Source organism: Somniosus microcephalus, chromosome 4 (genome assembly GCF_052327205.1).
Source record: "Somniosus microcephalus isolate GS21.2 chromosome 4, FLI_Smic_1.0, whole genome shotgun sequence".
NCBI classification, from domain to species: Eukaryota; Metazoa; Chordata; class Chondrichthyes; order Squaliformes; family Somniosidae; genus Somniosus; species Somniosus microcephalus.
Window position 1 is genome coordinate 249,106,871 of NC_140990.1, and position 26,369 is coordinate 249,133,239.

Consider the following 26,369-nt stretch of genomic DNA (forward strand, 5'->3'; position numbering starts at 1 on the left):
ATTTGTTACATGAAGCAAAAATTCTGACCCTTGTGTTCCTTGCTGAGATTTATAGGTTCAGCTGCAAAACATTTTGACGAGCAAATATGTGGAATATTTCTTGGTAGATGTCATTTGTTGGCAAAAGAAACTAATGATTAGTGATTTAGTCATCTCTATTTGGATGGAAGTGCAGCGAACATGGGCTCACTTGCAGAGTATTTTCACTGGTTCTGAGGACATTAGGAGTCAACTTTCTCGAGATGCTGAACGATTTGATGAGATTGACTTAAATTTCAAGGTACTTTCCAATCTTCATTACTGACAAGCTAACTTAGTTTTATATTGATATCTCTGTGCTGATGCTCCATGCTTTGTTTCTTATAAAGATTATCAAGATAATCATTCCATTTTCTTTTAGGAACAAGGTAATTTTTATTGTATCAAAAAGAATTCTAGAAAGAGTGTGCATTTATATGGATTACTTTTGAAGTGCAGCCACTGATGCTATACCGGCAAACACTTATAGAATAGTAGAGTAGAATTCATTTTGTTAGAAAATTTATATGTGTAGATATTGAAATAATTTTTTGCTCTTTCCTTTTAAGGACTTAATGGCTATGACTGTTAAGACAAGGAACGTAGTTGAAGCAACAAACAATCTGGGGTTACTGGAAAAATTAGAAGCGCTTCAACAAAGGTAACAATTACTCATCAGCAGTCCCAGCAGTCGAGATTAAGACAGTTTTGTATCAGTGCATTTTATTAGTTGCATATTTAATAATTACTAGTTGACCTCCTGCGATATTGCTCTTATTAAAAATCTCACATCTGCACTTTCTGCCCGCACAACTACCACGTTTTTGTCATGTGTCGTGTGCTAAATCTTTTCATTATAATTTCCTATGTCCACATTTATAATGGGGCTTGCCTGTGTAAACCCATCACTCTGATTGCACAACCTGGCCACTGGGTTCCCACAGATCTTTTAAAATGAATCTTTTTTCCACCTGCCATTGTTTCTCACAGTTACTGACAAAGAAAATAATAAATCAAAAATTTTCAGAAAGCATTTTGGGGTAATAGATAATACAGTGTCCCATGGTGGTCAAATTGTAATTATAGGTGATGAATTACAAAGGCATTTTCCATTATAAATGTGAACATAGCAATTCATAATGGGTGATGAATAGAGTGACAACAGGAAGTAACATTTTGTAGACAGGAATAGGTGGCTCTGTGGAGCCAATCTGAAGCTTTCTTCTCCCAACTCTCACCATCTTATTTTTCTACTAACTTTTTCATCTTTTTGTGTCACTTTATATACTTTTTAAATATTTAACTTAGTTTATTCCTCCTTCCATACCACTTTCAGTTGCCACCCTGCCTGCTTTCCTGACCACATTAACAGCCCATGCCCCCTAGTGCCCCACTGTTGGATGCCACTTTCTCTCTTCTGCCAGTGCTCTTTCACGCCCTAAGCATCTCTTTTTCATGGTCTCCACCTGCTGAAATGGCTCCGGTCTTCCCACTGTGATCTCTTTCTCACCTGACCCACTCTAATGTCAGCTCTTCTGTTATAGGCCTCCTTCATCTTCACCAGTAAGCCAACACTTCAGTTCAAACATCAAGATGATGCCCCCTCCAGCAGTATGGGGCATCTCAAAATCAGAGCAGTTATATAATTCTCCACTTATATTTTATCTGTTACTACAAATTTGCAGCTTTGTTTCATTTTTAGAATGGCGGCGAAATAACTTTATAAAATGTGCAGTTTCGTAAATATTGTATTTTTGCACATTGACTTTCAGCAAGCCTGTATTATAGGAAACAATAACTTGCATTATAAACTGCTTTCAAAGTAGAAAATGTCCCAAAGTGCTTTAGAGAAGGGGGAGAAAAAAATATAGGCAAGAGAACAGGCTTCTTCGGCAGCACCTCCCAAACCCGCGACCTCTTCCATCTAGAAGGACAAGGGCAGCAGTTGCATGGGAACACCACCACCTCCAAGTTCCCCTCCAAGTCACACACCATCCTGACTTAGAAGAATATCGCCGATCCTTCATCGTCGCTGGGTCAAAATCCTGGAACTCCCTACCTAACCGCACTGTGGGAGTACCTTCATCATACGGACTGCAGCGGTTCAAGAAGGCGGCTCACCACCACCTTCTCGAGGGCAATTAGAATTAGGGATGGGCAATAAATGCTGGCCTTGCCAGCGACGCCCACATCCCATAAAAATGAATAATAAAAAAAAAAGGCACTAAGCCATAGAGGGAGTGTAAGGATAGGTGACTGAAAGCTTAGTCAAAAATATTGGTTTGAGAAGTTTTTCTAAGTTGGAGAGGTAGATTTGGGCTTTAGGAAGAGAGTTCCAGAGAGTAAGACTGAGGCAGCTGAAGGCTCTGCCATTACTGCTGGGACATAGAATGGGATGCACAGAAGGCCAGAGTTGAAAGACGGAAAGGTGCAAGAGAGAATATAAAAGCTGGGGGGAGGTTATAAAAATAAGATGGGGTAAGGCTGTGAAGGGACTTGCAAATACTTAGTTGTTTATTGTGGACCACGAATTAACTGTATATATATTTATTTTATTTATTATTGCCTGGAATAACAAACTGAAACTAAGTTCATTGGGTACTGTGTGGGGGGGAAATAATTTATATTTTTTATTTTAAAAAAAATAGTGCTCATCAAAGTGAGGGATGTTTGTTTTGAAGGATGGAATACTTTCCAATTTTGGCAAGGAATTCCCTTGTCAGGTATGTCATGGCTGGATGCAGGATAAAATTCCTATTCTGCTTCAGCAATGTGTCTTAATGCCACCTTCAGAAGAGCACCCTCTGATCCACCAAGATGTGTTTTTTTCCTACTTTTTACTTCTAAAGCCACACTTAGATTCCCTATTTGTGACAAATTGTTAGTCTGAGTTATGGGCCTACACCTACTATGAACTGGATTACCTAAATTCATGTATACCGTATATTTACAGCTGCTGTAGAGAGTCCTTCATCACTTGTCTGGGCAAGATTCAAACCCTTGTTTCAGAGATTTCCACTGAATCTATTATTTCACTCCCACCCAATTATTTTTGACTTAATCTGTTGTCCTCAAGTCTTAAAAAAAAATTCTAGTTTTAGTATTTTTCCTTTCATGTACCAAATTTGCTGAACATGTTTGCATTAAACCACCCCAACTTATTCTGGTGCTGTGACAGTTGGAAGCAATGTATGCACAAAACTGAAAAACGAATAATGTTTTGGTCCATTTTACCTCTGGGTGGGGTGGGGAATAAGTAACTCGCACATAAGCATAGCTGTTTACACTCAAAATATTTTTCTTTTTTTTTCCTCAACCTTTTATGTTTTGGGGATTAGGATTAAAGATGTTCCAAATAAGTTAAGAGTTAAAGCAGCTAACTTAAGCTGTCATGGAATAGATTATTTGAGAGAAGTGGCATTTTTTTATTGTTTTAGTTTGGGATATATACCTGTTTAATTTTAGTATTTTATAATTGAGCTCAATTTTAAATATAGTGGCACCAAATTTTCCCTTTCACGATTTCAATGCTCTGATAACGCCCCACCTGCTAAAAGGAACCCATTTTAAACTTTATGTAATACGCAAAACAATCATTGTAACAACAAAATTGTAAGTTTTTGTAATCTTTTTCCAGACTGACACTCTGTGAGAAAGCTTTAGCTGAATATCTTGAGACAAAACGACTCTCATTTCCAAGATTTTACTTTGTTTCTGCAATGGATTTATTAGAAATTATTTCCAAAGGAGGTCAACCAAAACAGGTAAAGATTTCCATTCTACACTATGTACACTGCACATCCTGAGAATTAATGGGGAGCAAAATGGGTGACTGGAAAGTAAAATTGGGTGGGGTATATAATGGCTTGCCAATTCGCTTCTGCCAATTCTGAATTTTACCCCAGTGTTTTGCTGGATTTCACAGAACTAAAGGTTATTTAATGAATTTTCTGGATTGCATTGATTGAGGCAGACATTAATTCATTTGTTGGATTTTTTTTTGTAGGTTATTTAATGAATTAGATGGATTGCATTTACTGAGTGACACATTGTGTAATAATTTGATTATCTCAGTTAAAAAAAATTATAATAAATTTATAGGATTTGATTCACTGTCAGACATTTAATAAATTCAGGTGGATCTCATTCAATTTTTTATACATAATTTATTGAGTTTTCTGTGTTCAACTAACTGAGGAACAGATTATCTAATTAATTTATAGCATTTGATTCACTCAGCCAGATGAAACTTAATGAAGTAAAAACAGAAAATGCTGAAAAAGCTCAGCAGGTCAGTCAGCATCTGTGAAGACAACAGGCAATTAAATGGTTCAGTTGTGGACCCTCTGATGAAGGGTCCACACGCGAAACATTAACTCATCTGTTCTCTCCACAGAAGCTGACTGACCTGCTGTGTGCTTGCAGCATTTTCTGATTTTGTTTCAGATTTCCAGCATCTTCAGTTTTTTTTTTGCTTTAAAAATTTGATGAATTGGATTGATTTACCAAGAGATCATTTAATAGCATTCATTCAGACACAGAATATGTAATGAATTCATTGGATTTGATTCACTCAGCCAGACATTATTTAAAGAATATGCTGGATTCCATTCACTGAAGCACAGATAATTTAATGAATTCAGTGGATTGGAGTGAATTACGATGAGATTATTTAATGACATGCAGGACATGGCAGAGAATATGGACAATACTCACTGGGGAGCTTTTGGATACAATGTTAGTCCAAATAGGAGTCCTGACTGAATAATTGATGTTGTAGAGCTAGTTGTGGGAAAAGGAGCAGCAGCACTTTGAAAATAAGTGAACCATAGCTAGTGGGAAACAGTAATAACCCATAATAGGGCCAAATAGGGAGTCAGCGGCTTACTGAACTGGGACTGGAACCAGAATGGCAGATTGTGGGGGGGGGGGGGGGGGGGTGGGGGTGGGGGTCTGTTATAAATAAAGTTAAATGAATTTGTAATGGAAGAAGTGTGGCAAATGTGACACCAGGCAGTAAAGTTTTGCAGACAAGAAATGCAAGCAGATATAAGATTTTAATGATGCATGTTTTTTTCAATAACTGAAATGTAAGTTACTTGGTTGAAACCAAAATAAAGTTTCAAGTAAAATAAAATAATTACATATTTCACTATAACAAGATTTATATCAGTGTTTATATTTAAAAACGGAGTTCTCTGTTGTGTCTTTTAATACCTTCATTCCCAGTGCTCCCTGAACTTAAAACCACCCCCAATACTCTGTCCCTAAGACCATCCTTCCCAGATGCTCCCAAGAGTCTTCTCCTAGCGATCTCTGAGCAAACTGTAAATACATTAAAAATGGATTCCTGTTATAGGGATGTTAAACTCAGTTTGATGGCTATCCATATTCAAGGCAAATGTTTATTTGATTGAAAACTAACAACTCCATTAGCTCAGAGAAGTGTGTATGGCTTTTGCAAATAATTTACTGGTGTAAACTACAGTGAATCAGAAGCTGGTGCAACTTCTCAATTGGGGGGGGGAAAAAATTCTATCTGGTTTGCAATTTTGCTTCAGAACAAATTGGTCACGTTCTGACTCAGGCACATGATCTAGCTGTGGAATGATTTTCTGGATGCCTAACAGAAATTAGGACAGTAGTCATTGACAATTCTGGAACCTTCTACTGGATATGGTATCTTTGCTGTCATTGAAGCAGCGTAAGAAAAAAAATGAAGTCCTAATGTGGGTTAAGCTTGTGATGTATAAGACTTATGTTTTGCCCTTTTCCTCAAGATATTAAGGGCTTCTGATTTCAGACTAGTCTTGTAAGTGAGCATTATTTCCCTACATCCAGAGAGTTTTTACTTGCCCTGATATCTAGGTAAAATTCATAATGAACAGAGAACTTATTTTTTTGATTAATTCACCCTCTGGATCGAACATGTGCATTCACAGGATCCTCCTCTTTGCAAGTTGGCAGAACAACATTACATTCAACCTTGTTTTTAGGGTTTAACAAATTTATCAAACAGTAATGGAAAAGGCAAATAGTAGCAATAACATTTTTACAGTAGTTAAGTCTATCTAGCTCCTTGTAATATAAAATAAAATAATTCACAACTTCTATGCTAAACTGTTATAATTAACTTTCATATGTAGCGGTTCCCTTTTTTCTCGCCAATTACAGAATTTATTTGGCTTAGCCGAGTGTCTTCAAAGGTTCCAGAGAGACTCACTCATTTGTAAAAGCTAAGCTGTCGACACAGTTACTAGGACCTTGTGAATTTAATTAACTGTGTGTTCAATTCTAAAGGAGCTGCCAATCAAACACATTTGAACAAAATCACACTATTTGTGTTTCACCCAGATAAAACTTTTAAATATTCTATTTCACTTGTTGAATAACCAATTCTTATGGCCATAGCATGCGCCACATTTAGGGTAAACCATTGGGTGTTCCTTTCCAAGATCAGTGTGGACCATGACAGTTGGGAATAACTGGGACAACCTCATAGGGGTCTGTGTGCAGGGAACTTAGTACTGTTGCAGAGATATTTGGTGATGAAGGCAAGATGTAGAAAATGGTCAGTGCTTGCACTGCAGCTATAGTCTAAGCATGTGGTAGTATATCGTGAGTGTTAGAAGTTATTAGGCTGATTTTCATTACAGTGAGGTACCAGTTACAAGTAGAGCTTCAAACAGATGAACTGTAGTGATCTTCATAGACTTCATATTTGTATTGAGTTTGACATTGATAAATGTTGAAAATATCTCTATTTTCCTCATCTGATTTCATATTCAGATACATATTTTCTAAGCATGGAAATGAATAGAGGCGATTGCTCAGTACTGAGAATAAAGTTTATGTGGAAGAGAGTATCTGTGCTGGGGAATGGTGCCAGAATATGGCCTTCGGTGTGAATTTATGTGAACGCATTTTTCTGAGCGCCAGAAATCACCGGTGTGGATGAAGAGTCTTGGGTGCAGCTGGGAACTGGGCGAGCAGTGGCTATGGAACAGAGATGGTGAGAAAGGGCTTCAGGCTGGAATATTACCAGGAGAGAAGCAGCTGGGGGCAGGGCAGGATAACAGTGATGGCCAAAATGACTGAGCTGGGAAGCAGTGATGGCCGAGAATAGGTCTGTAGTGGTCTGGCGATGGTGGAAGCCTGAAGTAGGGAACATTGGTTGATAGTGATGGTAGGATCACAATGAGGGGAAGGAGAACTGAGAATAAAAAACCTGACTAACCACACAGGGAGGCAATACAGTAATGGCGGTTGAGATCCAGTCAAGGAAGGGGTAATGATGGTTGAGCTCTGAGACTGTGGGGGTATGTAGCTGTACAAAGTGGAGTGTGTCGCTGCAGGCGTTTCTGCATATTACTGAATGATGATGCCCAAATAAGGCATGAATATCACATAGAAAATGTAATATATTATAGATGTCATCTATGTCTACACTTCTCTTTGTTATCTCCGTTCCTATTTTTAACTATAAACTAATTCCATTCTCTTAAGAGTTAATCAATATTATCATGAACTGCTTCTGATGGGAGTGTAGTTCTGTGAGGTGGGGGGGGGGATTTCTTCCCATTTATCATTAGGAGTCTTGTTGATTTTATACTAGTCATCTAACTTTGATCACAGTTTCAAATTAAATAGTCTGCTTACTCTAGAGAATAAAAAGATGCAATTTGAGCAGAACCCATGCTGTGTTTTTTCCACTTTTCTGTCAGCTAGTGGCTTTGACACTGGTTGGCACTGTGCTTGAGATTGGTGACTTGTAGTGTGGAAAATAATGAGCACAAATTTCAGCCAAGGCTAGGGTTCAAATCAAGATCTCCCAGTATGTGGGACATTTCACTTGAGCATTAACTGTCGGGGTACTTGTGCCAAACAACTAAGTAGCTTTCTGAAGAAGCACATTCCTTTTCAATAAAAAACACTAGATTGCCCCTCAATAATTGAAGTCTTTGACATAATGTTGCACTAATGCCATATTTTGTCCAAAGAGTAATTATGAATAACCGGGTGTAACATTTTAGGACTTTTGCCTATATGGCCTGGAAGGGATTTTGTTTTAAATTATGTTATGCTATTAATAAGAGGTCAGATTCAGCTTACAAATCATTAACTGAGATAAACAAAATATTTGAATGTTAATGAGGATGTTTCCAGGGTGAAAACACCAGATGGACCAGTGATTAAAGCTATTATAGGCTGTTTAATTTTGAATATTGTATTAGTTTTGAGACAATGTAGTTCATTAGGGGAACGGTAGCGTAATGGTAATGTCACTGGGCTAGTGATCCAGAGATATGAGATCAAATCCCACCATGGCAGCTGGGGAATTTAAATTCAGTTAATTAAATAAATCTGGAATAAAAAGCTAGTATCAGTAATAGTATGGCATATATGTGACTCCAGACCCGCAGCAATGTGATTGACTCTTTACTGTCCTCTGAAATGACCTAGCAAGCCACTCCGTTGTTACAAAACCGGACGGACCACCCGGCATAGACCTCGGCACCGGCTACAGACATGGCAAAGGCCAATGTCCCAAACTCCTCCATCACCATCCCACTGGCAGGACAGACCCACCAGGGGTGGCGGCACAGTGGTATGCAGTCGGGAAGGAGTCCTCAACATTGACTCTGGACCCGATGTCCCATCTTCACACCCTTCATCGTGTTGTGTGGCACTACTATTGTGCTAAATGGGATAGATTCAGAACAGATATAGCAGCTCAAAACTGGGCATCCATGAGCTGCTGTGGGGCAGCAGCAGAATTGCATTCCACCACAATCTGTAACCTCATGGCCCAGCATATCCCTCACTCTACCATTACCACCAAACCAGTGGACCAACCCTGATTCAGTAAGGAGTAGCAGCAGGCGTACCTAAAAATGAGGTGCCAACCTGCGGAAGCTGCAACATGTATGCATGCTAAAAAGCGGAAGCAGCATGCTATAGACAGGGCTAAGCAATCCCACAATCAAGATCAGATCAAAGCTCTGCAGTCCTGCCACATCCAGTCATGAATGGTGGTGGACCAACAACTAACGGGAGGAAGAGGCTCCATGAATATCCCCATCCTCAGTGATGGTGGAGCCCAGCATGTGAGTGCAAAAGACAAAGCTGAAGGGTTTGCAACCATCTTCAGCCAGAAGTGCCGAGTGGATGACCCATATCGGCCTGCTCCCAAGGTCCCCACCATCACAGAAGCCAGTCTTCAGCCAATTCGATTCACTCCACGTGATATCAAGAAACGGCTGAGCGCACTGGATACAGCAAAGGCTACGGGCCCCGACAACATCCCGGCTATCGTGCTGAAGACTTCTGCCCCAGAACTAGCCGCGCTTCTAGCCAAGCTGTTCCAGTACAGCTACAACACTGGCATCTATCCGACAATGTGGAAAACTGCCCATGTATGTCCTGTCCACAAAAAGCAGGACAAATCCAGCCCAGCCAATTATTGCCCCATCAGTCTACTCTCAATCATCAGCAAAGTGATGTAAGGCATCATCAACAGTGCTAACAAGCAGCACTTACTCACCAATGCCCTGCTCACTGATGCCCAGTTTGGGTTTCGCCAAGACCACTTGGCTCCCGATCTCATTACAGCCTTGGTCCAAACATGGACAAAGGAGCTGAATTCCAGAGGCGAGGTGAGAGTGACTGCCCTTGACATCAAGGCAGCATTTGTCCGAGTGTGGCTTCAAGGAGCCCTAGTAAAACTGAAGTCAATGGGAATCGGGGGGGAAAACGCTCCACTGGCTGGAGTCATACCTAGTGTGATAAAAATAATAACTTCCGGGAAGTTATGTCATCACTTCCTGTGAACTATGAACTGTGTACATACCTCACTTCCTGTCATATGTCACTTCCTGTTGGACTGGTATAAATACTGGTCTGTTCAGTATTGTAAGAGGCTTCTACCAGAGGCATGGTAAAGACCTCTCTTGTATATAGTGTGTTTATAAGTTACTTAAAGCTTACTTTAAAGTTACTTGATGGTAAGCCTCCTTTTTCTTACATCAATTTAAGTAACTTAGTATTTACACTCACAAATACTAGACCTTCGGACAAACTCGGAATTAAGGATCCAGGGAACCACCCATCATGGAGAAAATCCTTAGACCTATTCGTCTGGACTTGGACCCGAATGCACCAGCAGCTGGCAGGGTATGGAAGCATTGGTACCGTACTTTTGAGAATTTTCTGGATGAATGTGAAGCGGATGCTCCTGCTAGATTGAAGATACTTATCAATTATGTGACCCCAAAAGTGTTCGAATATGTTGATGAATGGGATAATTACGATGAGGTGATTCGGGCACTTAAGAAACTGTATGCCAAGACCCCAAATGAGGTCTATGCTAGACATCTACTGGCCACAGCCCAACAAAGGCCAGGGGAATCAATTGACGAATTCCTGCAAGAACTTCGCAGGCTCAGCGTAGATTGTAACTTTCAGGCAGCCTCAGCTGAGCTGTACCGCCAAGAAATGATTCGTGATGCTTTCATCTGCGGGATTGCCTCTCCATTTATACGCCAGCGTCTACTAGAAAGTAAAACACTTGAGCTACAAAAGCTTTTGACCTAGCTTGTTCACTGGATTTGGCAAAGAGAAATGCAGACCTCTATCAGCTGCCCAGATCTCGATCTGCTGCTGTAGCTTCAACCAGACAATTCAAGCGGTCTCAGGTGAACCCTATCATGGGGGAATCTAATTCTGATAATTCTGATGAAGAAGAGGAGGACGACCCCACTTTAGCAGCCTCTTGGCAATCTAGGAAGGAATGCTTCTTTTGTGGAGATGCTTTTCACCCTAGGAAAACCTGCCCTGCTCGCAATGCAATCTGCAGTTATTGCGGAAAAAAATGACACTTTGCTAAAGTTTGCCTATCAAGGGCCTCTACGAGGGCCAATCCAGCTAAGGCCTACCGAACTGCCCCAATTAGGGCCTATCAAGATGCTCCAGCTAGGACCTATCAAGCTTCCTCTCGAGCTCTCTCCCGAAGAAGCACACCGAGAGTTTTAGCCACTCTCTGTGCAACGACACCAATTACAGCTGCTTGCCCACAGAACCTGTCTCATGCTGCCACAAAAATTTCAATTAAAGGGCATACCTTAGATGCCTTAATTGACTCAGGAAGTACTGATAGTTTCATTAAGGAACAGATTGTTGCGAAATTGAAACTACATGTCTTCCCATCGGACCAGGCAATTGCGATGGCCCAGTCATCACTTAATACCAGAATCTCCGGCTTTTGTGTTGTTGATATGACACTTCATGGTCGCATGTATCCCTCCACCCGACTTTCGGTGCTCAAGGACTTATGTAGTGATCTCCTCTTAGGGCTGGACTTCCAAAAACAGCATAAGAAACTCACCATTGAGTTTGGTGGATCCAAACCCGGACTTACTATTTCTAATATACCGTCTAAATTACCATTTTGTGCATTATCAGCAGCTTCACTTGATGAACCCTCATTATTTGCCAGTATTCCGCCTCAATGCCAACCGATAATAACGAAATCGCGGCGCTTTAATCAGGAAGACCAATCTTTTATTGCGGCTGAAATCTCTCGACTTCTAGCAGAGGATATCATTGAACCATGTTCGTCGCCCTGGCGGGCTCAAGTCGTCATTGTCAAGAACCCTCTAAAACCTCACAAACAGCGACTATGCATCGATTATTCGCAAACCATCAATCAATATACCGACTTGGACGCCTACCCATTGCCACGCATTGATGATATGGTTAATAAACTGGCCGAATACAAAGTGTTCTCAACTTACGATTTAAAAAGTGCCTATCATCAGTTACCCTTGAAGGTCTCAGATAAGCAGTACACAGCCTTTGAGGCTAATGGACGGCTGTACCAATTTCGTCGCCTCCCATTCGGGGTTACTAATGGAGTGGCTGTCTTTCAACGGGCAATGGATGGCCTGGTTAAGCAGGAAAACCTAAGGGACACTTTTCCCTATCTTGATAACATTACCATTGCAGGTCACGATCAACAGGAACACGACTCCAACCTCCAAAAATTTCGGGATGCCCTCCATCGCCGTAATTTGACCCTGAATGAATCCAAATCTGTTGAGTCGCAACCGACCATCAACATCCTTGGCTACTGCGTAGGCAATGGTATCATTAAGCCAGACCCAGAAAGACTTCGCCCGCTCCAAGAGCTCCCGTCACCTAAGAATCCGGCTTCTTTATGTCGGGCTCTCGGTCTGTTTGCATACTACGCTAAATGGATTCCTCATTTTTCGGACAAAATCCAACCCTTGCTGCATGCTAGATCATTTCCACTGGGAACAGCGGCTGTTGCAGCCTTTAACCTTCTCAAAAAACAGTTGGAGAAAGCGGCTCTTCACTCCATTGATGAGAATCTCCCTTTCGTGGTTGAATGTGATGCCTCGGAGGTGGCGATCTCGGCTACTCTGAATCAGGAAGGTCGTCCTGTAGCATTTATGTCCAGGACCTTACAAGGTGCCGAGCTACATTATCCTCCGGTTGAGAAAGAAGCCACAGCCATCATAGAGGCAGTACGGAAGTGGAACCATTTTCTAGCTCGCCAGCACTTTACATTGATCACGGACCAACGATCAGTCGCCTTCATGCTCGATAATCGAAAACGAACCAAAATTAAGAATAATAAAATACAACTTTGGAGGATGGAACTGGCCTCTTTTGGTTATACCATTCTCTATCGGCCTGGCAAGGAGAATGTGGCCCCGGACACCCTCACACAGGCATTCTGCTCCACTATGTCATCCTCCACTCTCATGGATGTCCACAATGGTTTGTGTCATCCTGGCGTTACGCGCATGCTACATTTCGTACGATCACGGAATCTCCCTTTTTCCACTGGAGATGTAAAGAAAATATGCTCAGAATGCCGGCTTTGTGCGGAATTAAAACCTCAGTTCTTCCGCCCCTCAGATGGTATACTCATACATGCAACCCAACCGATGCAACGACTTAGCATCGATTTTAAGGGCCCAGTGCCCTCTTCAACTCGGAACACATATTTGCTCACCATGATCGACGAATATTCACGTTTTCCGTTTGCCTTCCCCTGCTCCAATATGCTGGCGTCCACAGTAATCTGCTGCCTTGAGCAGGTATTTTCTCTCTGTGGCATGCCGGCTTATATTCACTCAGATCGGGGTCCATCCTTTATGTCAAGGGAACTCAAGGACTACCTCTCAGAACGGGGAATTGCTACAAGCAAAACAACACCATACCATCCCATCGGAAATGGGCAGGTAGAGAGGTATAACGGTATCATCTGGAATTCCGTACGTCTCGCTTTAAGATCTCGGGGCCTACCAGACCAGCAATGGGAAACAGTGCTTCCGGATGCATTGCACTCTATACGGTCCCTGCTTTCTACAGCCACAAATACTACACCTCATGAGCGGTTCTTTGGATTCCAGCGTCGCTCATCTCATGGGACATCACTCCCGTCATGGCTAACTACTCCTGGACCTGTATTACTCCGAAGATACGTTCGGACGTCTAAAAATGACCCTCTTGTAGACGAGGTCGAACTAACCGATGCCAACCCCACCTATGCAAACATACGATATTCCGACGGCCGAGAATCTACCGTATCATTACGGGATCTGGCTCCCTGCCCACCAGGACCTAGTGGGACATTGGGTGATGGCATTTCACCAGGAAACTCTTGGGACCTATCGGGTACCCCTCTCCAGGATCCTGATCGGACACCAACTAGCTTGGTGCCGGTAGAACCCCGTGCTCAAGGTTGCGACCCTCCCAGTACCGCGCATGAAAGTACTGGTCCGCCACAGACCAGCTCTGCACCTCCCTCTGAACAGAGGCAGTCCGACTTTGAACCTATTGGGGCTCGTACTCGAAGCCATGATCTCCCCGACCCTTCACAGGGCAATCCAGGCCACACGGACTCTGACCAATGGCCAACCGCATGTAAGCGGACCAGCGACCCTCTACGACGGGAATCCAAACGGGTGCGACTCTTCCTTGTTCGGCGGCTGCGGACCAAAAGGTAGACCACAGCCTCCTAAACCTGCAGGAGGGAAGAATGTGATAAAAATAATAACTTCCGGGAAGTTATGTCATCACTTCCTGTGAACTGTGAACTATGAACTGTGTACATACCTCACTTCCTGTCATATGTCACTTCCTGTTGGACTGGTATAAATACTGGTCTGTTCAGTATTGTAAGAGGCTTCTACCAGAGGCATGGTAAAGACCTCTCTTGTATATAGTGTGTTTATAAGTTACTTAAAGCTTACTTTAAAGTTACTTGATGGTAAGCCTCCTTTTTCTTACATCACCTAGCACAAAGGAAGATGGCTGTGGTGGTTGAAGGTCAATCATCACAGCCCCAGGACATCGCTGCAGGAGTTCCTCAGGAGAGTGTCCTAGGCCTAACCATCTTCAGCTGCTTCATCAATGACTTTCCCTCCAACATAAGGTCAGAAATGGGGATGTTCGCTGACGACTGCACAGTGTTCAGCGCCATTCACAATTCCTTAGATCATGAAGCTGCCCATGCCCGCATGCAACAAGACCTGGTCAACATTTAGGCTTGGGCTGTTAAGTGGCAGGTAACATTCGTGCCACAGAAGTGCCAGGCAATTACTTTCTCCAACAAGCAAGAGCCTAACCACCTTCCCTTGACATTCAATGACATTACCATCGCTGAATCCCCCACCATCAACATCCTGGGGGGTCACCATTGACCAGAAACTTAACTGGACCAGCCACATAAATACTGTGGCAACAAGAGCAGGTCAGAGGCTAGGTTTTCTGCGGCGAGTGTCTCACCTCCTGATTTCCCCAAAGCCTTTCCACCATCTACAAGGCACAAGTACGGCATGTGATGGAATAGTCTCCACTTACCTGGATGAGTGCAGCTCCAACAACACTCGAGAAGCTTGACACCATCCAGGACAAAGCAGCCCACTTGATTGGCATGCCATCCACCACCTTAAAGATTCACTCCCTCCACCACCGGCGTACCGTGGCTGCAGTGTGTACCATCTACAAGATGCACTGCAGCAACTCGCCAAGGCTTCTTTGGCAGCACCTCCCAAACCCGCGACCTCTTCCACCTAGAAGGACAAGGGTAGCAGGCGCATGGGAACACCACCACCTCCAAGTTCCCCTCCAAGTCACACACCATCCTGACTTAGAAGTATATCGTCGCTGGGTCAAAATCCTGGAACTCCCTCCCTACCAGCACTGTGGGAGTACCTTCACCACACAGACTGCAGCGGTTCAAGATGGCGGCTCACCAACACCTTCTCAAGGGTAACTAGGGATGGGCAATAAATGCTGGCCTTGCTAGCGACGCCCATATCCCATAAACAAATTTTTAAAAATGCTTGGTCCTAGGTGTTTGATGCCATTATGATAGAAAGGGTTTTCATTCAACACGTCTGGCAGCACCTAGCTAATCAGTTGATATAGGGATTGCAAGCTTCCATCCACATCAGGAGTGCTTTTTCATTCAAGGTGGTAACTGTGGCTCGCTGGACCCAAAAGTGAGGGAAGAGAGTCAGTGGACAGTCTTTGTTTTTTCCACTCTCCCCCCTCTCCTCCCCTTTCCCTCTACCCCTCATCTGAAACAGGGAGAGAGCTGGAGAGATCTCGCTGTCTAGTCAGTCAGAGACCTGCAAGACTCCCAGGCTAGTTGTGAATGCATACAACCTATAGCTGAGGAAGTCTGGTGCCAGTTAGCTAAGGGATAGCTAACTTGTAAGTTCATTTAGCCTATATTAGTGGCAGAATTTCTATTTTATGGTTTGAAGAACAGTAACAAATAGATGTGTCTCACAAGAAAACTGTCCCTGTTCATTAATATAAAATAGGCCAGTTTGTTGGTTTATAATGAGCTGCCTCTTCTTACTAGAGCACTTTTTAGTCTGCCTACCGAAAAGACAGAAGAAGGGACAAGGTGGCATGTGTAAGATCATGATAGTCAGTATACACAAGGGGTCTACTGTGGCTCATATTATTTAACTAGGTATTGGGCAATAAACTTGCGCACCAGATAATTGGAGATATGGGAGGGAATTTTAACATAGGTGAGTGGGTGCGGGTGGGGGCTTAAATGGGGAAAAATTGAAAACGTGCTGGAAAGCCGGCTCCAACCTGTCGACCTCCAGGTTTTACCCAAGGCTGGACAAGGGGCGGGCAGCCAACCTGCTCCTGGGAGGCGGCTTGGCACTTTTAAAATATGATAATGAGGCTAGAAGCCTGGGATTTAACCTGCTTTGCGGGTTTTACCGTGGACGGCCAGGGTTCCCGAGCCTATGGAATCCAGGCAGCTGCATCGAGGTGAGGACAGCCTTGGCTAGCGCACTTTGTGGGCTGGGGAGGAGCAGGAGTGCGTTTCTCCCCCAGCCCCCCCAACCAGCTCCCCCACCATCAGCCCACCCTGAGGTTGGGGATCGGACTTATTTAGTCCTGCGGCCTCCTCTAGCGTGCTCCCTGCCCGACTGGAAACCAAGCCTGTCAATCAGGCTGACTTCCAGGTGGGGAACCTGCCAATGTGTCAGAAGCACGCTGTGGAGTTAAATCTCCAATGCGTCAGAAACACGCTGTGGAGTTAAATCTCCACAGCGTGTGGAGAAACCCAGACTTTCAGATTTCCCTCACTTCCGGACACCCCCCATTCCCAGTGGGTCTGCAGGTAAAAATTCCAGCCATGATGTCCACTTATGGGAGTGACTGATGCCAAACATAATGGAATATTTACTGCAGACCTGTGAAATATATCAGTTGAGAGGAAATACTGGAAAATGCATTCTAAAAGAAATGACCTTTGTCCCTTCTAACTTTCTCAGCCAATTTTCTCCCCTCAACAAGGTGTTGACTTCTTAGTGGTGTCTTGTTTTGCACACTTTGTACAAAACTAATAACTTGCAGGACAATGGAGTATTACAGTTGAACTCTTTTATGAAGCATCAGGTCTGTGATCTCAATCATACAGCACAGTGGGGACAAGATGGAGTTCAGACCCCTTACAGATGCCTGCAGGCCAATGACAACTCAGCATGTGATCACATGTGAATATAATAGGTATTCCTTACAGATGCCTGCGGGCCAATGATAATTCAATATGCAAATGTTACAAGTGGAGTAAGGTTCCTTGAGCACCAGTTTCCCTGCAGTACCTCATCCACATGGCCAAAACTTGTGTGTAAACTAATGGTGAGTGTCAACAACCTGGTTACTTGAGAGTCATGCATTCAAACCTGGACCTGTTCTCCTGATGTCTACAAGTAATTTTCAATATGGCTTACTGTATAGTTATCAGGAACAGGAAACCTGGCTGATTTTCCCCCTCCTTAACCCAACGGGCACTGAGGAAAATCCCTAACTCAGCACAGACTGGAGATCAAACCTGGGATCTTTCTGTTCTGAATATACAATCAGGCGAGCTCCAATTTACTCTTTTATTTGTCTTGGGTTAAATCCTGTCAAATAAGTATTTGCCAACACTTTAGCAAAGTGTGATTTTTCAATGCTGTGTAAAGCATGAATATGCTTTTTACTATTGAATATGCAGTTGTGCTTAAACATTTCTCTTCCTAGATTTAAAAAATATATAAATCGCCATTATATAATGCAAGGACCTTGTCTGTGCTTCCTGTATGGAATTTTTTTCTTGGCGTATATTTTTGCTTTTCTTCTTTTGGTGTACCTACATTGGCCTAGAAATTGCGGTCAGAGGCATACCTCCGGAGTACACCTCCGACCCGCAAAACATTTACGAATTTACCTCCAGGCGCTCAGGCTGCAAAGAGTTATGGTCTCGGGCCTCCAGGCGGATGGCAGTGTAAAGGCCCACGGATCCCAGGGACACAGGCAGTTTGGAAGCGTCCCTGGGATCACGTGGACCCGGTCCTCCAATGACAGGAGGATTCCATTGCAATCATTTACGAAGGGAATCCCCTAAAGATAGGCAATGGAATCCCCAAATAATTATACAATTTACAGAATTCTAATGATTATAAATGTACTGAATTGCAATTTTATTCATAAGTCCCTTCATTGCACCAACTTCAATAAAATTACATTTTTTGATATAATTTTAAACCTCTTGATCAGGGCCAATATTTGCATAAACTCATTTAAAGTGTGTGTGCATAACTTTGGATTTTTAAATGTTTTATTTAAGCCTTATGCTGCTGAAAGCTGCTTTTACCAGTCGTAAGAGTTGCGTGGGCAGTTGTTGGGCAAATAGCTCAAATCTGCACCAGCAATACTCATTTTTCAGTCGGTTAGGATGATCTGTCAAGGCGTACCTTGACAAATCGCAAGTTCCGGATTTCGACTATGCGCATTCCGGGGCCGTGAAATGGATTATGACGGCGTACTCTGAGTACACCGTTATGGAGACCGCAATTTCTGCCATTGTTTTTCAATAATAAAATCTAAGCAAGTATCATTATACTGCAGCTTACATCCCCTAACATTGATTCTTTGAACATTTTGGATATTTAAGTACTTTACTGCAAAGTGGTAGGATGTAAGTTTGTAAAATTCTAGTCAGTAGTGCCATTGGAAAAAATACCAGTTGGATGCTTGGGATTACCTCAAAAAGAATAGGAAATTAAAAAGCCAGTCACTCAGATTGCGATTTTGTAATTCCTGCTTGAACACTATTATCATAAGGCTGGGGACAGGCTACTTACTCACTGTCTTGATCTGGAGTTGCATTTGGCTAAGAAGGTCTAAGTGGAGGAGAAAATAAAATAAAACTTAAAGGATGAATTTGTTTTACCTTTTAAAATGCATTTTTAATCTCTCTGAACAGGTGACGAGGCATTTGCTTAAGCTATTTGATAATTTAGCTGATTTAAAATTTGAAAATAATGTTGAGGATGGTGATGCATGTAAAGCAGTGGGAATGTACAGCAGAGAAGGAGAATATGTACAGCTTTCACCACCCTGTTTCTGTGAAGGACAGGTAGGTTTTTTTTGTTTGAGTTTCTAATGCAATATATTTGAAAAGCTGAGAATGTTGTAATCCAGTTTGACATTAGACATATTTGGAAGAATTTCCTTCATGGATTCTTTGTTTTTGCATATATTGAAGGAAAGCAAATGTATGGAAAAATCCATAAAATAATCTGTGAATTGATCAAATGTGCTCTCTTGAAAATCTTTCATTAAATGATGAAATATGCTAATGTATTAAAGACAGTTTACCTCCTCTACAAAGGAAGTCATGAATGAAGAATTTTTTTTGAATCTTGTATCTAAATGAGTTTGGTTACCACCCTACAGAGATTGCTATTGCTCCTGAGGGTCAACCCAAATAGCACTGGCTATCAGCCTGTGTTAATGAAAGATGTGCTGTAGCATGGGCCAAAAATATTTGGTAGATAAGGACAATCATGCAGCTAAGAGAACTGTAATGTTTTCCTCTGCACTTAATCTCATTTGAAAAGCCACCATCATCAGCTTGTCAGTGATGCATGTCTCAGTGCATCTCCAAGTGCATGACTTTGAGACCAGCTACGAAGACAGATGAGGGATTGTTTGAATCTTGGATATAGATTTGAATATCCTGACTTGATCTTCCTGGGGACAAAGTAATTTGTCACATCAATGTGAATAAGAAAGTGATATGCAAACTACAGTTTCTGAAAAATTACCCGAAATGGAAGAGGACATGTTAAGTGTTCTGACAAAATATATCTGTCAAATTGAAGTTGAGCACAAGAAATCTTGATCCTAATAAAAATATTGGACTAAGAGATGCAAGAGTTGGGTTATTAAAGCGATATTGAGGAAAAAGATGCTAGAATCCCCAAATGCTGCCTCTATCAACCAGTGTTAACCTATATCAGTGGAAAGCAGAAAATATTGGGCCCAAATTTGCCAGGGCCCCAGTCCACTTCCACAAGTGTGGTGGGTGGGACTATTACCTACCGACTGTTCAATATGTTGACTCCCTTCTAAATTCTGGGGATTGGGTGTTTTAATAATTGAGGTGGGAAGCCTGCAGCTATAGAGGCAAAGTAGAATCATACCGCACTGTAGGGGCCCATCGTGCCGGCTCTTTGAAAGAGCTATCCAATTAGTCCCACTCCCCCACTCTTTCCCCATAGCCCGATAATTATTTCCTTTTAAAGTATATACCTAATTCCCTTTTGAAAGTTACTATTGAATCTGCTTCCACCACCCTTTCAGGCAGTACATTCCAGATCAATACAACTTGCTGCATACAAAAAATTCTCCTTATTTCCCCTCTGGTTCTTCTGCCAATTATTACTCTATTAAAGCCCTTCATAATTTTGAACACCTCTATTAAATCTCCTGTTAACCTTCTCTGCTCTAAGGTGAAAAATCCCAGTTTCACTAGTCTCTCCATGTAGCTGAAGTCCCTCATCCCTGGTATCATTCTAGTAAATCGCCTCTGCACCCCTCTCCAAGGCCTTGACATCCTTCCTAAAGTGTGGTGCCCAGAGTTGGACATAATGCTCCAGCTGAAGCCTAACCAGTGAGTTATAAAGGTTTAGCATAACTTCCTTGCTTGCACACCTCAAGTTGCTGGTAGAAAATGGGGCAACACTTTGCTCCTTTGATGGGGGAAGCCACAGGCTGTTCATGGGTCAAAGACAAATTCCCTGCAAAGAAACCATCTTCTGCATTTAGGGATAATCCATCCCTTTGGGTTCAATTACTTTAACTCTACAACATCTTTGGAGCTTATGAAAACTCGGTGCAAAACCCATGACTGGTCTCCGCAAGCTTAGGACATGCTAGGCCAGAGTGCTATGCTGGGTTGAAATCCCATGGCAACCCAGGAATACCCCTCGTCACTCCCACATCTACGCACCCCCCCCACCTCCAAAATACTGCCAAGATGTAGGGAGAGGTGCAAGGAAGATGTGCACCACCGCATCTGCCCCCCACACACACACACCCCACAGTCTAGATTGGCATTTTGAATGTTGAGGAAATGAGGCAGAAACCTAGCGGATCTGGCTTTTGTGCATAAATCTTTGAAGGTGGCAGGACAGGTTAACATAGAAACATAGAAGATAGGAGCAGGAGTAGGCCATTCGGCCCCTCGAGCCTGCTCCGTCATTCAATGAGATCATGGCTGATCATCCAAATTCAGTACCCTGTCCCTGCCTTCTCTCCATATCCCTTGATCCCTTTAGCCTTAAGAAATATATCTAACTCCTTCTTGAATATATTTCATGAATTGGCCTCTACTGTCTTCTGTGGTAGATAATTCCACAGGTTCACCACTGTCTGGGTGAAGAAATTCCTCCTCAACTCTGTCCTAAATGACTTGCCCCTTATCCTTAGACTGTGACCCCTGGTTCTGGACTCCCCGGCCATTGGGAACATCTAGTCTGTCTAGTCCTGTTAGAATTTTATAAGTTTCAATGAGATCCCCTCTCATTCTTCTAAACTCCAGCGAGTATAAGCCCAATCGACCCAATCTCTCCTCATACGTCATTCCTGCCATCCCAGGTATCAGCCTGGTGAATCTTCGCTGCATTCCCTCTATGGCAAGAACATCCTTCCTCAGATAAGGTGACCAAAACTGCACACAATACTCAAGGTGCGGTCTCACCAAGGCCCTGTACAACTGCAGCAAGACATCCTTGTTCCTGTACTCGAACCCTCTCGCTACGAAGGCCAACATACCATTTGCCTTCTTAACCGCCTGCTGCACCTGCATGCTTACCTTCAGCGACTGGTGCACAAGGACACCCAGGTCTCGTTGCACTTCCTTCTCCCACTCTATTGCCATTCAGATAATAATCTGCCTTCCTGTTTTTGACACTAAAGTGGATAACCTCGCATTTATCCACATTATATTGCTTTTGCCCAATCACCCAACCTGTCCAAATCATCCTGGAGTTTCTCGGCATCCTCCTCACAGCACACATGCCCACCCAGCTTTGTGTCGTCTGCAAACCTGGAGATATTCCATCTAGTTCCCTCGTCTAGATCATTAATATATATTGTGAATCGCTGGGGTCCTAGGACCGATTCCTGCGGTACCCCACTAGTCACTGCCTGCCACTCGGAAAAAGAGCCGTTTATTCCAACTCTTTGCTTTCTGTCTGCCAACCAGTTCTCTATCCAAATCAATACCTTGCCCCCAATCCCATGTGCCTTAACTTTACACGCTAATCTCTTATGCGGGACCTTATCGAAAGCCTTCTGAAAGTCCAAATACACCACATCCATTGGTTCTCCCTTATCTATTTTACCAGTTACATCCTCAAAAAATTCCAGTAGATTAGTCAAGCACGATTTACCTTTTGTAAAGCAGTTGATAAAGCAGTTAAAACTGATAAAAGCAGGATAATTATGCATATCTACAAGAAAAGATAAAAGTTATGTTCCTAACAAAGATGAATTTTGCTTCATTACTAGGCTGAATGTTGGCTGCGTCATCTTGAGGAGACAATGCGAACCACGGTCCAGCAAGAGATCATGGAAGCAGTAGCAGCATACGAAGAGAAGCCGAGAGATCAGTGGTTGTTTGATTACCCAGCACAAGTGGCTTTGACTGGCACTCAGATTTGGTGGACCACGGATGTTGGGATTGCTTTTGAGCGTCTCGAGGAAGGCTTTGAAACTGCTTTAAAAGATTACAACAAAAAACAAGTGAGTTGTCTTTAAACAGAAGTTTCCTGATCAAACCTGTAAAGACCGGGGGGGTGCTAACTGGGTGCAAAGCAACTAGCGCCCGGGCGCCACGCCTCCCACGAAATTCAGTGGGAGATTAGCGGCAGCTCTAACCGGTAGTGCCCTGCGGCGTTGTGCTGCTGGCGATGATGTCATCACCGTGCGCAGCGCCCCGGCCGCGAGCTTCGGGAGCGCCCCCTGACTTACCGCTGGATGCTATGTCCAACGGGGTCAGGTGGGCCTACCTGCAGCCGGGGAGGTGCAATTTAAAGTTGCTGGCTGCTTGCCAGCACCTGCCTGTGCTCCCGTCCCCAGCCTCCTGAACGGCCCCCCCCCCCCCCCCACCCCCGCGAGGAGTGCTGGCTGCGCTCCAAGAGCCCGGCACGTCTCTTGATTGCCGGGCTCTTTTGCCGGCACTCCCGATCCCTGGGGGTCCAGCTGGGCCCCGGTTTGTGCTGCGCAAGGCCCCTCCCCTTTAAGAAGGGGAGGAAGGCCTGCAATACCACGGCACGTAGCGCCGCGATGGCATAGTGGTTAGCACTGTTGCCTCACAGCGCCAGGGACCCGGGTTCGAATCCGGCCTCGGGTGACTGTCTGTGTGGAGTTTGCACATTCTCCCCGTGTTTGCATGGGTTTCCTCCGGGTGATCCGGTTTCCTCCCACAGTCCAAAAGATGTGCGGGTTAGGTTGATTGGCTATGATAAATTGACCCTTAGTGTTAGGGGGATTAAATACATGGGGTTATGGGGATCGGGTGGGATATGTGTCGGTGCAGGCTCGATGGGCCGAAATGGCCTCTATCTGCACTGTTGTTATTCTGTGACTCTGTGATTCTGTGATATTGACTCACAGCGCCCAAAGAGGGATGCAGGGTGCTTCCAGTAGTGCCCCACTTCCCTCTTGGGGCGCAACCACTCAATTTCCGGCATGGGGGCGTTAATTTTTCCGGGGAGCTAAAAGTAGCGCCCCAGCGAAGTTGGGGCGCTACTCAATTTTTAGCCCCAGCACTTTGAATTGTAAAATTTAGGTTACAGTACTGTAGATCTTTGACCAGACTGAGTTAATTCTGTTAGCTGTTGTGTCCTTTTACTTGTACATTGTACAGCATAGTGAAAATCTGATTAAAAACACAAAATGCTGGGAATTTCCTTGGAGGTTCTCCTGATCAACCGCCATGACTTCAGCTGAACAGCGACGGTACCCCTGTTTATGCAATCTATTTGGGGTTTCAATTGATCATCCGCCAAAGTTACGCCGGCTGATCGGGAGAACCCCGAGGAAATTTCTGATAAATATATTGGACTGTTTTACTGATTACTTTTTTTTATCACATGGTGGGCCTGTATTTCCCATCATCCCTTCCTCTCAACTTGCATCCCTTCTGCAAGTTCTAGCTGCAGAACTCAAAAAGGAAAGGCAGACCAATGATTAACATACGCAGTCATTAATTTAAAATTGAAAGTTTGTTGAGAATGCATTGCAGGCTGTAAAACAATCCCATCCATCTTATTCTTCAGTAATGTTCTGGTAATCTTAATGTGTAAAGTATAAGACTGAACTAATTTGCCTTTCCTACTATCTATTCATTAATTTTGCTTTAGCTGTTCAATAAGCACACTTTCTACATTTTGGTTAATACATAAACAGGAGATGCTTTGCAAGTATAGCACTTTCTGGAATAACTAATCAATGTATGACATGTAGTGTACTGTACCCTATCTTTTTGAGTAGTCAAATATAATTATTTTTATTGCAGATTGCTCAGCTAAATGCTCTTATAAACATGCTACTAGGGGAGCTCACCCATGGTGATCGTCAGAAGATTATGACAATCTGTACAATTGATGTACATGCTAGAGATGTTGTAGCAAAGCTCATAGCACAGAAGGTAATTTGTTGTAGCAATTACCCTAATGCATTCTTAAAAGCATAAAATAAACATAATTTCCTTGTAAAGGGCCTGTTCAGTTGCTTCTGGAAAGAAATGACAATGTTTTGATTCAATCAGTTGGGCCTTTTCCATTGATACGTTACATAATTATATTTACTAGCTAAAGTACAAGATTGACTTTGTAGTATTTGGTATAAATTCCTCCTGATTCTGACTACATTGCTATCAGAGTGAATGCAGTTTTAATACATATCCTTTTTATTTTTGTCTTTGCAGTGAGAGCTTACACTAGTGCCGCACAACTGAACTGGTTCTATATATAGGCTGCACACACTGCACATCACAACTCATTTAGATGTTGTTGTGTACTCTTGATATTTTCTCTTTAAAAAAAAATGGAATCTTCAATCTCTCCTACCACTGTATTTATGCTAAAAGTGTTTGAATATGATCCTGAACAATATCTGTTCTGTTGCTGAATAAAGGAAGCCCATTTTAATTGCTTTCAATCCATTAATAATTCTGTCGTGTACAGAGCAACAAAATAACAGATGGTAGATTTAGATGTTCAGTGCAGAATGTGTACGATTTATAGAGAGCTATAAGAAAATCATTTTTCTGTTTCTTTTAATTTATACATCATTCCTACCATATACCTAGTTCTAAGATATATTAGTGCCAGGTCAATGCTATTCCACACCTTATTTTCAAAAGCCAATCCATTTACTGCTGGAGTCAGGTAGAGAGCATACTACACCGAAGTATGGGGCAGAATCCTTAAAACACTTGTCTTTTCAAAATAGCACTACAGTCATTTTTTCCTGCAAGTGATCACTGCAGAAGATATGATTTTTCAGAAAAAAATATAAAAGCTTTGGCTATACGGCCAGAGGGGATGGAATGCAAATAAAATTGCTGTTTTGCAGCCCTATATTTCTGTACTTTGTTACCTTATTTTTTGCAAGATTTTTTAAAATCAGATTTTGTTCGTGTGAGGGGATGGTATTTGTAATTAACTTGATTAACTTTAACTTCCCAAGCAGGCCAATGGCTTGTGTTGTGTAACATGGCAGTCAGTTGATTTTTTTCCAAATTCCTAAATTGACAACTTCATCCCATGTGTCAGTGCAAAAAGTGGAAGCAATGCATTCAGCTTTTGTATTCCGTACTGTTGAATTTTGCAGGTATTAAAGATGATTTGGAAATGCGTAAAATGCTGTGGATGAAAAAATGCTTACCTCCTTGAAGTCAGGCATGAGTGATGTACTGTACTATGTTGCCTCTGCACTGTTACCATTGTATACTTTGTTGTATTTTTTTGTTACACCACTATTTCATAGACAAGATAAAATGACCATATAATGTAACATTACCAACAGTGCTATGGTCAAATATTGAATGCCACTGAATAGGTAAATTTAAACTGTTTCCCGAGGCAACAATAGAGGCTCTTGTACCATGATCTGTTTGCTATGGGTGGATATAAAAGATCCCGTGGCACCATTTGAAGAAGAGCAGGGGAGTTTTCTTACACAAAAGCAAAATACTGCGGATGCTGGAAATCTGAAATAAAAACAGAAAATGCTGGAAATACTCAGCAGGTCAGGCAACATCTGTGGAGAGAGAAAGAGAGTTAACGTTTCAGGTCGATGACCCTTCGTCAGAACTGGAAAAAGCTGGAGATTGAACAGGTTTTTAAGCAACTGCAGGGGCAGGGAAAGGGGGTGTGGAGGAAAGAACAAAAGGGAAGGTCTGATCGGATGGAAGGCAGGAGAGATGAAGAGACATTAAGAGA

The 26,369-nt window shown here is 42.7% G+C and overlaps 1 protein-coding gene across 1 annotated transcript in view; it reads left to right on the plus strand.

The window, feature by feature from the left end:
* The window catches only part of LOC147120357 (dynein axonemal heavy chain 11-like), a 133,142-nt gene that overhangs the window by 74,675 nt on the left and 32,098 nt on the right, over positions 1-26,369 (plus strand). The window contains exons 20-25 of the mRNA XM_085984221.1: positions 56-280; positions 588-679; positions 3,656-3,782; positions 18,836-18,988; positions 22,429-22,662; positions 24,440-24,571. Of these exons, the coding sequence (XP_085840347.1) occupies positions 56-280; positions 588-679; positions 3,656-3,782; positions 18,836-18,988; positions 22,429-22,662; positions 24,440-24,571 (963 nt within the window). The remainder of the gene's footprint in view (positions 1-55; positions 281-587; positions 680-3,655; positions 3,783-18,835; positions 18,989-22,428; positions 22,663-24,439; positions 24,572-26,369) is intronic.